This window comes from Strigops habroptila, chromosome Z, assembly GCF_004027225.2.
Source record: "Strigops habroptila isolate Jane chromosome Z, bStrHab1.2.pri, whole genome shotgun sequence".
Taxonomy (NCBI): Eukaryota; Metazoa; Chordata; class Aves; order Psittaciformes; family Psittacidae; genus Strigops; species Strigops habroptila.
This window is the reverse complement of record NC_044302.2, coordinates 77737405-77750891: the sequence shown is the minus strand read 5'-3', so window position 1 is coordinate 77750891 and position 13487 is coordinate 77737405. Positions and strand designations below refer to the sequence as shown.

General features: G+C 38.6%; 1 protein-coding gene across 8 annotated transcripts in view; it reads right to left on the bottom strand.

Annotated features, from left to right (window-relative positions):
- TENT2 (terminal nucleotidyltransferase 2) overlaps positions 1-9073 on the bottom strand; it is a 36216-nt gene extending 27143 nt beyond the window's left edge. For 4 of the 8 annotated variants that reach the window (XR_003989268.1, XM_030470904.1, XM_030470910.1 and 1 more), the window contains exons 1-7: positions 8926-9073; positions 6736-6932; positions 6007-6123; positions 3800-4049; positions 2684-2798; positions 2472-2563; positions 1601-1667 (exon numbers count right to left, since the gene is read on the bottom strand). Coding sequence is in view for 7 of the 8 variants with exons in the window: in XM_030470904.1 (XP_030326764.1) it covers positions 1601-1667; positions 2472-2563; positions 2684-2798; positions 3800-4049; positions 6007-6123; positions 6736-6890 (796 nt within the window). In the remaining variant the exon portion in view is untranslated. Of the gene's footprint in view, positions 1-1600; positions 1668-2471; positions 2564-2683; positions 2799-3799; positions 4050-6006; positions 6124-6735; positions 7043-7905; positions 8158-8578; positions 8673-8925 lie in introns of those variants that run through there. The other 4 variants (XM_030470908.1, XM_030470906.1, XM_030470907.1 and 1 more) reach the window with 4 other exon arrangements.
- Positions 9074-13487: the final 4414 nt, after the last annotated feature.

The following is a 13487-nucleotide window of genomic DNA, read 5'->3' as shown; positions in this document are numbered from 1 at the left end:
AAAGTAATGGAAAAGACAAAGAAAAGCAGAGCCTGTAGGTTACAATTAATTTGGGCAAAAGGCATGAACCTTAGCACAGTTGAGATACAGTCTGTAAATGAACTAAATCCAAATTGAAAGACCCATATAGTAAAACCTTTCATTTCTGAATCAGGTGAACATTTTCAAATAACTTCTATCAGTTCTGTCCACGGAACACCTACACACAAACACATTGACAGATGGCTAGACATACGAATTCATGCCCATGTTAAGATTATGAAGAGATGATCCAGGAGGTTCTGGATCTACATACCACAACCTGTGGAGTCTGACAGGAGCAGTAATATCACCAGTGTTTTGCCCTGCCTTACTTTCCAAAGAACATTTTGATTAAATGAAGCTGACCAAAGCCACTTGCAAGATAACAGAGAGTCATCAAAAAAACATCAAAAAAGCATTAGAAATAAGCAATGGCACAAACAAAAAACCTTCAGGGATCACTCACACATTCCAATACTCACATTCCCTGGCAAACAAACTTGATTTTTTCTAAAGCCCTGTCGCAGAATACAACTTCTTGGAAAACAAGTAAGTTTATGTAGATGTTCCCTTTCTGATCCCTGAAAACACAACTATTTTATCACTGTACTTCTCAGAAAGCACCAGAACAACTTGCCTCCTAGGCAAACCCAGACCAAGTTCTGGACTTAATGTGAACATCAACAGACAACAGTAATAAGCCATTAAGTATCAGCTACCCACTCTGTAAGTGATCTGTCAAGTCTCTCCAAGTGAGCTGTTGAGATCTGGGTATGCACACTTGCCACTAAAGAAATTTTGAAGTCTGCATTTAAACTTACTGTTTGTTCCTTCCTTCTACCATTGCAGGATAGTTCAGAACAGCAATATAAGGAGTGGCATCAAAGAACCTATCACAAGTCTGAGAAGCAGGGGGAGGGCAGTCATTGATATCAATAAATGACAGGGTCTTTTCTAATTCTAAAAGGATGGTACAAAAGCTGCTTTGAAGTTAATGGTATTCACGTTTAAGTCAAGAACTACCCAAGACAAGAACTTACAGGAACTACAAATTGACCTGTTTCGCCTATATGGACTGGTCCTGTCAATATTTAATATTTCCTTCACTAGGCAGCTAAGCTAATTATTTCACTGGTATCAAGGTCCCCTATCCCCCACCCCCCTCAATTCTACACAGTCTACTGTGAGTGACATTTTAAAAATTCTTAAGAACATCATCCCCAGAAAGGCACTGCAATCTAAAGAATTAGGAAGAGTTCACTGACAGAGGTCTCTGAAAGAGAAATCTCCTTCTCTGCTCATGCCCTCCCATCCCACCAAGGTCCACAATTCAACAGACATTTTAGATGCTATCCACTCTTGAAGTCCACTAGTTTGCAAGGCAACTGTACAGTTTTTTTATTACTATCCACCAGCACCAAGATAGGTAGCATTACTAAACATTTATAGCTTTTCTCCAAATAATACTGTGATTAGAAGCTAAGTAAGATTCAATTACATACATTAGTTACAACTGTGCGTCAATATCTCTTCCAGAATTGCCAATAATCTTACCACCTCACTGTAGCCAGGAACTTACAAAGTTTAGTACTGAAGAGTTTTTGGACTAAGCTGAGTATGTTTCTTGCTTCAGTCTTCTGATTTACCTGGAATATGGTATAAAAATTAAAGAAAAAACTTGGTCTCTCTCATTTAAATGTTCCAAGTAATCACACTTTACTTCGCAAATAAAATTAATTCTCAGAGTAAGACATGAGCATATATACCAAAACATTCCACAGTCTACATACACATTTAGTGCAGCAAACACCAGAGAGAACAATTCATATTCAATATGCAAAGCTACAATCAGACATTCACAAATCACAGAACTTTATGAAAACCTAACCCCACTTACACAAAAATGTCCTTTCCTTCCTGTGCAATGATACTTCAATTCTTTCAAAATTATGCTTTATTTAGATTTTTTTGTTACATCTTTTCTCTCAACATAAACTCTACTCAAACATTTCCACTCACCAAAAATACTGAAGATATTTTGTATATCAAATTCATACTTATGCCTGCTCACTAAAATTAGCGTCTATGAATCTAAATAATGAAACAAACAAAACTTACTAAAAGTTTTTCCTGCAACTAAAATGAGGCAGCATTCTCTAAACAATTTTCTTCATGATTCTAGGCAACTTACTTCTCTGTTTTGCTGTGCATTTTTCACTTATGGAGTGAAGGTAATGCTTATTTTTTGACTGTTTTCTTGGCCTAATGGGTTTATAGGGTTAAATTAATATCTGCAACATTATTCAGCCCACAGTTCATAGCTATTATGAATGCAAAAATATGTTATTGAATCGGAAGGATATGAGCATTTGTTTCACATTGTAGAATCCAGCCTTATAAAGGCACATACATTTTAAAAAGATAGTTTATTCATGTTTTGTATTACTTACTGGTTCTTCTTTAATCACCAGGCACAAGTCACCATCACTGCTACGAGTGCCAAACCCATTCAGGGAGGACCCAACCAAAAAGAGTTTGCTGTCTGTAATAGAGGAATCACAGAATAAAAACTGACGTGACATATCATAGTTCAAGAAGAAGGAAGAACCACAGACCTAAAGAACATTCAAGTTGATAGTAAATAATCAAATTCAAAACATACGTGGAAAAATTCGCTGAATTTCTCTCTGGAGTTGTGTTCTGCAGATTTCCTTTTTGTGCAAATCACAGGTCTGTTGCTGACACGCTTGAAACAACTCCAAAACCTGCTGACTTAACTAGATATACATATTCAAAAAGTAAAGATACAGAAAAATGAACATTCCTTCCTGACAGATGCAATTACATGAAACATGGAAGACTGCAGTTTGCATGACTTATTCCATTGTTTAGAGTTATATTGCACTGGAATTCATATTGAAAAACTCCCCAGAAGAAATTCCTGCAAAGTTTTTAAATTTAAATTTCTTCCATCTGTTATAAAATGTCTACCCACAGAAAATATTTTTTGCATTATTAACATCTGCAGCCTTTCAAGGAATAAGCAGTATCTGCTGATTTTAACATCAACAGTTTGCCTACCAACAACAAGGAGAAAAATAAATATCAAAACTGATTAAAGTTAGCTTTCTTTTTTTTTAACCCCACAGAAACTACTGAAGATGTGGTAGAGCTCAGATCTTCTTTGCTGGAAGGAGGTATTAGTTGTTTCTCTTTCATAACACTTATATGCTGTAATCAACAGGCGTTTTATACTAAAAAAATCTTCTGTCATGTTGGTGCAGTTAAAGTATGAAGACTGATGAGCCATGTTTTGGTTTTTTTTAATTAAAAACCAACAAAAAACACAGTAGCAACTCCACTGTCCACCTAAATGAGACATCCTCTTTTCTATTACAGAATAGCTAAAATAGTAACTTTTATCTCCTTCTGATGAGAGGCACAAAACATCTTTACAGGCCCAATACCCTATTTATTCAGAACGGGCTTCTCTGATATTACTAGGGTGAACTTTTTTCGTCAGTATTCTCACCACCCCCAGTCAGGTGACAAATCGACCATCCCTCCAATTTCTACTTCTTGGAGGAGACATATAGGTTTCCTGACATTAGTATTGAAACTAAACAATCCCCTACCCCCAAAAAATGCTCCAAACCCAAGCACACAGGAAGGCTACATAGGACCATAGTGGCAGCCACATTTACTGGTATTCCTTATTGATACTGAACCCTGCCTACTCAGGAGGCAGATGTAAAGCACAGACATAGAAAGATATTACCTTATCTTTGCCCACAGGGAAAGTGGTTTCTATAGGTTCTGGAAACAAAGTATATCGAACCAGAGGTACACATCCAGTTAAATCTGGTACGTGATGTGCATGGAACACTGAAGATTGAACTGATCCTGGAAATGAGTATCTATGTTCTTCCGGTAAAGACACTGCTTGGTTAACTACAGCTGTTTCAGAATGATGTGAATGGAATCGATGCCGCTTGACATCATGTGGAACACTTTGTTCACTTAGTCTCCTAAAAAGCAAACAAACAAAACCCAAATGCAAACCAAACAAAAAAACCCCCAACAAAAACACAAACACAAAAGAGAGAGACGGTAATTCCTCTAGTTTGCAAGCTCCAAGTTATGATTAAAAGACAATTGCTACAAACTAAAACCACCACTTCTTAATTACATGACTATTAAAAGCAACTATTCTACAGAACACAAGGCATGCCCATCCTAGATATTAGATGAAATAAACCTGGAATGGGAAGAAAGAACACACAACTGCAAAAGTTGGAAAGCTGGTCATACTATTTCGCTGACAACATACTTTCTTTTTCCTTTTGGTCAAAGATACACACAGACTGTGTAAGGGTACTTTTGTTTTAAATCAATGTAATTGCAGTGAGAAGTTTTGCGAGTTCTGAATAGCCAGTGATGAATAAAATAAATTCAGTAGTGGGAAGGCGAGGAAAAGAAACATCACAATAGCCATTCAAAATGTAGCATTTGTCTGTTTCTTTGCTCATACAGACGGTAAACTGTGTAATGTGGGCAAAAAAGAAACACTATTATTTGACAAATCAAATTAATGATTGTATTAAGCTACGCAGGTCATAAACCTTATGTCTCATTTCCAGACAGCAGTCTGTATCTCCTTATTATGTCATTTCTCACGGGAATTCAAACACATTTGAAGACATATACTTGAAGTGATCTTACAGACAACCCCTAAGCATCTGAACTCTTCATTAAGAAGTTGTACTGAAAGCTGACCAGTGTTGAATACTGTGGCCCATCCACAGTAAGAATAAGAGAGGACATTCACGTTTTGTTTATACATCAAGTATCACAGAGTTAACTTGTATGGGGGTACTCACGCATTTTTTGAATTAAAAAAGCATGAAATCAAATATTCATATGTATCAATGAATTAAGTGTGAATAAAATTATGGTCATTTCTTGTAGTTAGAAAAACCAGCATCAAAGTAGTTTGGGGACCTGGACAGATAGCATTTAACTATTTTCATCAATTTAACTGAAGAGACCTCAAGTCACCATTTCAGTTTTCAAGTCTGAGACAATTTCAGGTAACATTACCTACCCAGAGTCTTAAAAGAACTAATAATGTAACATTAAATCAAAACATAACAATGTTTCAACCTATTTTGACTGAGAAGAACTTGCATGAACTCATGTTCAGCAAAAATACCGTAAGAAGAGTCCACTCAAGATCTAAGGATTCGTTAGTTGACTGAAAATCTAAAACACCGTAGCTTTCCATAAACCAAACTGGTCAAGAGGAAATCCCTACAAACACATATCAACTACTATTTCTGAACTGATTAGAAGCAATTTTTCTTTTTTCTAGAATGTTAAAAGTAAAACTGTACATTCATCTGAAATTCCTCTGTTGTAACTAAAGTAACAAAGAAAGAGATGTAAATTCAAGTAAGTTTAGTTTTTTGAAAAGTAGAAAAAATATGTCTCTATAAAATTCTTTTAAAAAAGAACTTACATTTGCTTGAATTTAGCACTTAGTATTTGAAAAATGAAGCATCACGTAATTCAGAAAATCAGCAGAAACATTTAGTCTATTATCAGAAAAACATCACAATTCCCAGAAAATATTGAAGGTGCAGCCTTACTCTTAACTTGACAAATTAACAGGAAGAGAACACTCAATTTGCTGACATGTTCAGACTATGGTCTGTTATAGTATTAAAATAAAACACAAAAATCACAGTTCTTTATGGCTACAGATGTTGAAAAAGAAAAACGATACATACTAAGGCATCTCATATCAAAATTCTTGAAAGCAGGTATGTGAATGCTTTGAAGGGCCATGACATGGCCTGCTTCATCAAAAAAAAATTCAGTAGCGTAATTTCTAACAACATGCAAGTTGCACAAGAAATTGATACAAGATAAGCTTCACCATGGGTACATTACAACTGGAATTAATCACACACACAGAGAACTTACTTTCTTCCTCGGAATGACATGGGGGCATCAGACACACGTACTGGACTGCCACTTATGTAAGTCACTGGCTGCAGCGTAACATCTTGAGTACTTGCAAGGTTACCACTCAGAACAGCACTGGAAAGAGTACAGTCGGTAACAATTATTCATATGACAACTAAGGTGCTTTTCATGGGTTGGTAGTTTTTCTTAAGCGAATGTTAAACTCAGCAAGTCCTGCTATATTTTTTTTCTTAGAAGCAGAACATCTGTCTTTCCTATTCAAAATGAAGAGTCATTTCAGTATATATTTTTCATTTAAAAAATAGGTCATTCTTCACAGCACAAGTGTAAGAAGAGGTCAGCAAACAAATTAACTTACGGTACTGTTAAATTTAAGACCCTAAAGAAGACTATGGTGTCTTCAAGCCTAGCCCCTTCTCACCTCCTCTCTATTTTCCCCAGTAAACAAATACAACTGAAGATGTTTAAAGTGTGGATTAACAACTCTAATCAGTGCAAGGGCATCTCATGCATTACGCACAATGCAGCATAGCATTAAAACTTGCATGTCACCAACAGAAATTACATAGCTCTATTTTACACGTGACACCTATATTTTAAAGTTGAATGCAGTTTAATGTTAAAACCAGTGAAAAACATCCTCCATAAACAGAAATATTTCTTTCAGAAGACAGTTAACTCTCTTTTTGAGCCCAATATCTACTATCAAAACTTAACTGTACTTACACTGCATTCTGAAAATTACACTGAGTCTCAGTAAGATGCTGGTGAGAGACAAGAGTGGGTGGCATACTTCGAGGAATCTTATTGAAGAAATTATTCCGTTGTTGACGTTTTGGAGGGAAGGGTGGACAACGCAAGCTGGAGGGATTTGGGAACATGCTGCTTTCTACTTGAAGTGCACATGTATCCTTTTACCTACACTTGGGGGGGGGGGGGGAAATAAATAGAAATTAGCCAACAAGAAATACTAGTTACCTTTTAAACACTTGGTTTACAAAATCCAAGTAATCTAGGATACATATTTAGAATCTAGAATTGTGATTCCTTTCTGGACAGGACACTAAATAAAAATACTATATGCTTTTAAGTTTCACAATTACTACTTACTTTATTTCTGTTTAAAAGTGAATTATTATTTGCTCCCCTCCATTTTAATTTTAGAAAAATTACATGACACAAGACATAAGAGTTTTCATCTCAAGGAAATGTAACATATTACAGTGGTATATGTTTCTTGCTTCAAACATGCCACAATGAGATTCACAATACATAGGAAGAAACACTGGGCTACATCATAAGAACATGAATATGCTTAAATAAGCATACATGCTTATTTAAGAATATGCTTTAAGTCTTAAATAAGAGCCCTGCAAACAAAGAAGACGAGTGACTGACAAACAGTTGTACATGATTGATCTCAATACTCTGTATATGAATTAGAGCCATACAGGGATTCAAATAAAAGTTGTTTGAAAAAAGTTATCTTGTAACTGTAACCTTTAGAAGTCATAAGAGCAACAGCAGTATTTCCCTGATTACTACATCAAAAACTTTTTATCAACCCAATGCTACAGTAATACAACTGGAAAAAGTGCCAATAGGTCCATGCGCTGGCATGGAAATCCTATCATCGCACAGTAGTCTAAGTCTGGAATAACATTAAAGTATCATTTTTAGGGCCTCTCAATTACCAAACTAAGTATATATACATATATGTATAAAAATAGAAAAATTGCATTAGGAGTTACATTAATAGGCATTCTCATACACTGAAATAAAAAGTTATTTTATTATCAGTTATAATATTATTTTATTAACAGTTATTTTAAAGTCCTAACTTTACTGTAGTAAGGTCCCACTGTTACCACAGCCCCGAAGTCTTCTTTCACTTACTGCTATGGAGTGTTGCCAGGTTTTAACTTCCTCAGACAGCTGTTCACTGCCACTGCAGGCAGCATTACAATGGGACACTGGCAGATAAATACCAAGGCATTTATTTGCTCAGGTTTGACCTCATTCCTTACCTCCTGTGATGGCAACCCACACTACTAAAGACCCAGTACTACCTACATGGACACTGCTGTACCACCTCCAGAAAAATCTGTCAAGACTAACACTCTCAGTTTTGTTTGGGTTTTGTTGTTTGGTTTTGGTTTGGTTTTTTCTTCTTTTTTTTCTTTTTTGGGGAGGAAGCTGGGGGGAGAGAGAGAGGGGAGCAAGGAAGTATTATGTATTAATGAAAGTTATTTTGGGGATGTTTACTTTCAGTTCTGCTGAAGAAACGAAACCAAACTGCATGACATTTCTACTACGGACAGGTGATGGAACAACTATCAACACACCCCACTGACCTCTAAGCTGCCCAGGCACTCTCAGCATCACACACGTAAGCAGTTTATGGCCGTAATTAATCAGTAACAGAACCGTGCACCAGAATCCAAGATTGGGTTACAACAGTAACACATTCGTCTTAGTCTTTGAAGCTGCAAACACCAGAAAGGAGGAGCTACCTTCCCAAACTGAAACCAAAACAGTGTAGTAACGCTGCTGTCTCACGGTAGCGCAACGGCATTCACCGCGCCCCTCAGCAGGGGCTACCTGGGCAGAGCCTCCTAGGCTCTCCACAAAGCCCCACAAACGCTACCGTTCAGGCACACCCGCCCCAGCGGGGTCTGTTTCCAAATAAACGCGCACTTTTGAGGGAAGCACCCAAGCAAACGCCGGTACGTTTCCGTGCAGCCAAGCTCAAGCGAGTCCGCCGCTCCCGCAGGGGCCGCAGCCCCGTCAGCTCCCAGCCTCAGCGCCCGGCGGCTCCGGTCCCCGCGGGAAGCGTCCGGAGCCACCCCCCAGCCCTCGGGCTCCAACCCCCCGGCACCTGTCCCCACATCCCCCGCGCCGCGCCGGGAGACTCACGCCGTGGTGTGGCGGAGGCAGGCAGAGCGGAGCGGGGCGGGGCGGAGCGGGGCGGGCAAGCCCGCCGGCGGCGCCGAGCACAGCCGCACCGCAGACCCTCCACAGCAGCGCCGGCCGGAAGCGGACCGCGGCAACTGCGAATACGCGCGACCCCTTCACCCGGATATGGAGCCGCCGGCAGGAAGTGCCCTCGCACCGGGCGGCGTGCCGCCGCTGCCCGCTCTCGCTCCCCCTGGCGGCGCGGCGGGGCGCGGCGCGGCGCAGGGTCATGCCCGCCGTGGTGCTGGGGGCGCGGTGCTGTGTGATGTGCGGCGGGGCAGTACCCGGTCCTGCGCGGCTCTGCCAGGCTGCGGGGAGACCGGGTGGCTCTTGTGCGGGGGCCGCTTCCTCGTCGCTTCCCTGTAAGGGCGGAACCGAAAGCCCGGGCTGCCGGTCGTGGGCTGCGAAACCAGTTCTTCCCTGAGAACTTTGTGCCACAGTTCGGGCTCTCTGGGCTTAAGGGCTACATGGCCGCTTTAAGGGTGAGGAGTAGAAGAGAGACAGAGCTGAAGGGTCCTGGTGTAGGCAGACTGCAGAAGGGCTACCAAAGGCAGGTTTGTGCATCACAAAGAATTCTCCCCTGCGAGCTTTTCCATCTCGGCTGCGATTTGTGGTCAGTCCACAGCTGCGATTAGGGCTAGGGTAAGGGATGTGATTTATAAATGTTACAAAGTCCCGTGTGAGTTGCTTGTGGGGATGTTGGTAAGGAATTGAAATGGGAAGTATTGCGGTGAAGGAAGAGTTCTTTCCTGTGAAGGAATTCAATCCCAGGAGAGCTTGCACAGAGGATGACTAGCAAAATAGATCTTTAGTTTCATGAGAATCCTACCAGTGCCCAGTTATGCAGGACTTCAGTTTTCATCTGGAGCTTAGCCCAGTTTCTGCTCAAGGCAGAAATTTGTGTCTTACCTGTTAAAAGTAAGTGATACGACTCCTGGTAGCTGGAGTTCTCAGTGTGGTGTTGTCCATATTAATTGTGGTTCATATGGTTCGTATGGTGTTCTCCATACCATTTGCCACTCTTCTTGCCGTAATCTACCCATTAACCAATAACATGTAATTCTTCAAAGTTTCTCACATTTATCATGGACCTACAATAAATGCAACCTAATGGAATCAGTACACCTGGTAGCAGGCAGTGTTTATGGCAGTGCATTAAGCATCAATATTTTTTATACAGCGAAAAAGGAAAAAAAATTAGAAACGTGTTTACCTGATTAAAGTAACTTGTGTTGCTGTGTTTTGCCTTGTTTCTTTTTCCTCCATTCCTTGGGACAAGGCACCCTGATATTTTGTTTTTGCTTTAATCTAGAGCTAAATCTAATTGTGGGGGGTTTTGGCAGATTGTTCACTCTTCAGGACCTGTTCTCCATGTTTTACCTGCAACCACTTGTCAAAATAACTGCACATTTCAGCGAGGCACCTGAAATAACCTGACACATTACAAATCCATGACAGCCCTCTGAGACAAATCTCTGTGCTTTGATGTGCTGAGAGCTGTTCTGTTTTGGGGTGGTTTGATTTTTTTTTCCAGTATATGCCTTCTTACTTCCTGACCCTGACTGTGATCCCGCAAAGTTAACAGGTTAGATTTTCTTTTGTCAGGAAAGACTTGAAAAGCCTTACTTCTGGTTTTAGTCATGCAAGCAACGAATCAGACCACTGGTCAAAAGATTCTCAACAAGCGTACAGCAAGGAATTTGAGACCTAGCACTAGAGATTCCATCAGATCCCTCCCCCGCCCCCCCCGAAAAAAAAAAAAACCACCACAAAAAAACCATGTTTGGGACTGTTATTGTGTTTCTGCCTCCAAAGAGAAATACTGCTTTGGAATAAAAATTGCGTATTTATTGTAACAAAACAGTTGGTAAAACTAATTTGTTGGAGCAGCAACAAAGGAACTGAATGATCAATGAAAGACATTTATGATCTGTAATAGAAGCAGAGGCTGAATTCAGCCTCTATAAACAATATTTAATTCTGATAGATAGAAAAGAGTGTGGCTTCCAGGAGGTCTCTTAAACCAGCTGCAATCTCTCTCATAGAATGGAAACAATCATGCAACATGGAAGTTCTTGTTCGGTGCTATTTGCAATTTTCTGGAAACTTGAAGAGTCGAACTTCTCAAGGTGCAGTTGCTGTCTGAAAGTAAATAGTGCTGGAAATTTTGGTCAAAGCAGCTCAATGTTCAATAGTTCAAGGAGGAAAAATGAAGGAAAAGTCCAGTGCCTGTGTGGAAACATTTATCTAATCTTAAAAAGCCTATAGGTTTTTTTCTCTGTCTCTTGGCACCAGCGAAGGCCTCTGGGAACAGAGATAGGTGTATGTTTAGAATGTGCTTTGCCGTAGCAAACAGATTTATGAAAGAGCATTTGATACTGCTTCTTTTAAAAGTGTTACCTGATTAAGAGTGATCAAGCACATGGACTCACAGATTCATCCTTTCTCTACTGGGAAATTACTGAACTTACTTGAAACAGTTTCACAACCAGCTGTAATATACGATCATTTATGATGTTATTAGTCTCCAGGACCAGGTCTGAAATAATGAAATTCTATCAGTACAGTGCTTCATTTTAAGTATGCCATTTTCATATTTTGTACTGAGACCAAACATGGCAAGTATATTAAAATAAGAAATGTAACTCCAGTGAAATAAATGGAGCTATAACAGGGATTAACATGGTGCAGAATCTACAGTGAAGACTGCAGCTTTTTAATCATGATGCCTATATGATATGCGTTGCAGCTTGTTTAGAAATCAGGATATTCTGGGATTGAAGCCAAGCCAGCGACTTAGGTCTAAAATAAATTTTATGTACCAGGCAAAAAGCAGCTTTTCTCAGGAAAACAATACAATATTTTAATAATAATATAAAGAATTTAGAGGTATATTAAGAAACAATATTAAAAAGGCACAAATCAATTGCTGAAGGTTGGCAGGTGTCCCTGTAAATATCCAGTGCATTAAAAGCAAGATTCAAAAGTTTAGCAAGTAAATACTGAAGGAAAAATTAATAGTTTTCTTAATTAAACAAATGCAGTATTTTTTCAGCACCCTAGTTCCGATGTTCCACATTCAGCCAGGTTCAGTGATGTTCACGTATGCCTTTATAAGCTTGCTTTAGAGCTTTTTAAGCTAGAAATCAGTTGATGTATTTCTTAAGTACAATATGCTAATTTATATATACGTACACATATGACATACAGTACAGTATTTATGAAATGTAATTAGTACATCATAGGCATAGATATGAAAATGTTAAGTAACTATGCAAACACGTACCTATGAATTCTGACTTAAAATTATAAAATACAGATTTTGTAAATCTATTGTGCTGATTTATAGTGAAAAATATGTTTACAGTTATCTTTATTTAGGATGATCTAAACCCATGTCTATGTGTGAATGATCTCTCCATCTTTTTTCAGATGGGTTGTTTCTACTGTGCCATTTTAGATTACTGAAAATACACTATTTGTTTTTGACAAGAATTAAGGCTGTTGTGATAAATGTGCACTGATTAGGTTAGTGAGTATATTTGCTAGTAATTTCATTACTTCAGTGCTTTGGTTTTGTAAATTTCATAATTAAACTCCTTTAAATACAACTTTTTTTAAAGGAAGTTCTGAGTTCTGGGTCTTCCTACATTTTACTACTTTCTCTTTTGTGTGAATAAAGACAAGTTCTAAAATAAATATAAGGGTCATGAATTTTCTTTGAAAACAGTGGATGATGTCAATTAATTCTGCACTTTAATTCCATTGTACTTTTGGGAGGATATTCAAGTTCCCCAAGTCCTAAACTAGTCAGTAAAGTTCTTTAAGGGTTTGCCTGATATTTCGGTTCCTGAGGGTTAGGTATTTAAGTAGTGGCTTTGCTGGCAAAGATGTGTGCCTGTTGACTAAGAAATTCCTTACTCTTATCTCCCTGGAGCAGATTATTAAAGATATTAATATTCTGGGTATTACAAGGCTCCTTACACAAAAGCTATTGTAAAGTTTGCCAAATTTCAAAGACATTTAGCAGAACAAGGACCATTTTCATGTACCATAAAACTTTGAAATAAAATGTACTAGTGTTTAAGAGTTTTTACTCAAGAAATCAGAACATTTTTGTTAACAAGTTTAAAGATTACCTTAAACTTTAAAATATGTGAAAATGTCTTTTCTTCAGAGTTTTCTGCAAATCCTTACAATAGGGATAACTGAAGACATAGTTTTTACTCAGCATTTAAGTAAAGCAGGCTAAGAAGAATGGAAAGTATGTGGTTTGGCTTTGAAAACCCAGGTCCCTCTCTCTCAAGGTGCTAGCATCTATGTTACAAGTAAGATACAAAATTGACTTTCATTTTAAAATGCAGGCAGCCAAGAGATAGGCACATATCTGTGTGGCCATATACACTTGCTGAAGTCAGTTACAGACGTCTAATCAAAAGTTGCAGGTTCAAGATTGGAACAATTCTGTCTAATGCAGCAGTAGCCCACAGCGTTGCTTTTACTCACAACCAGCATTTTTCCAG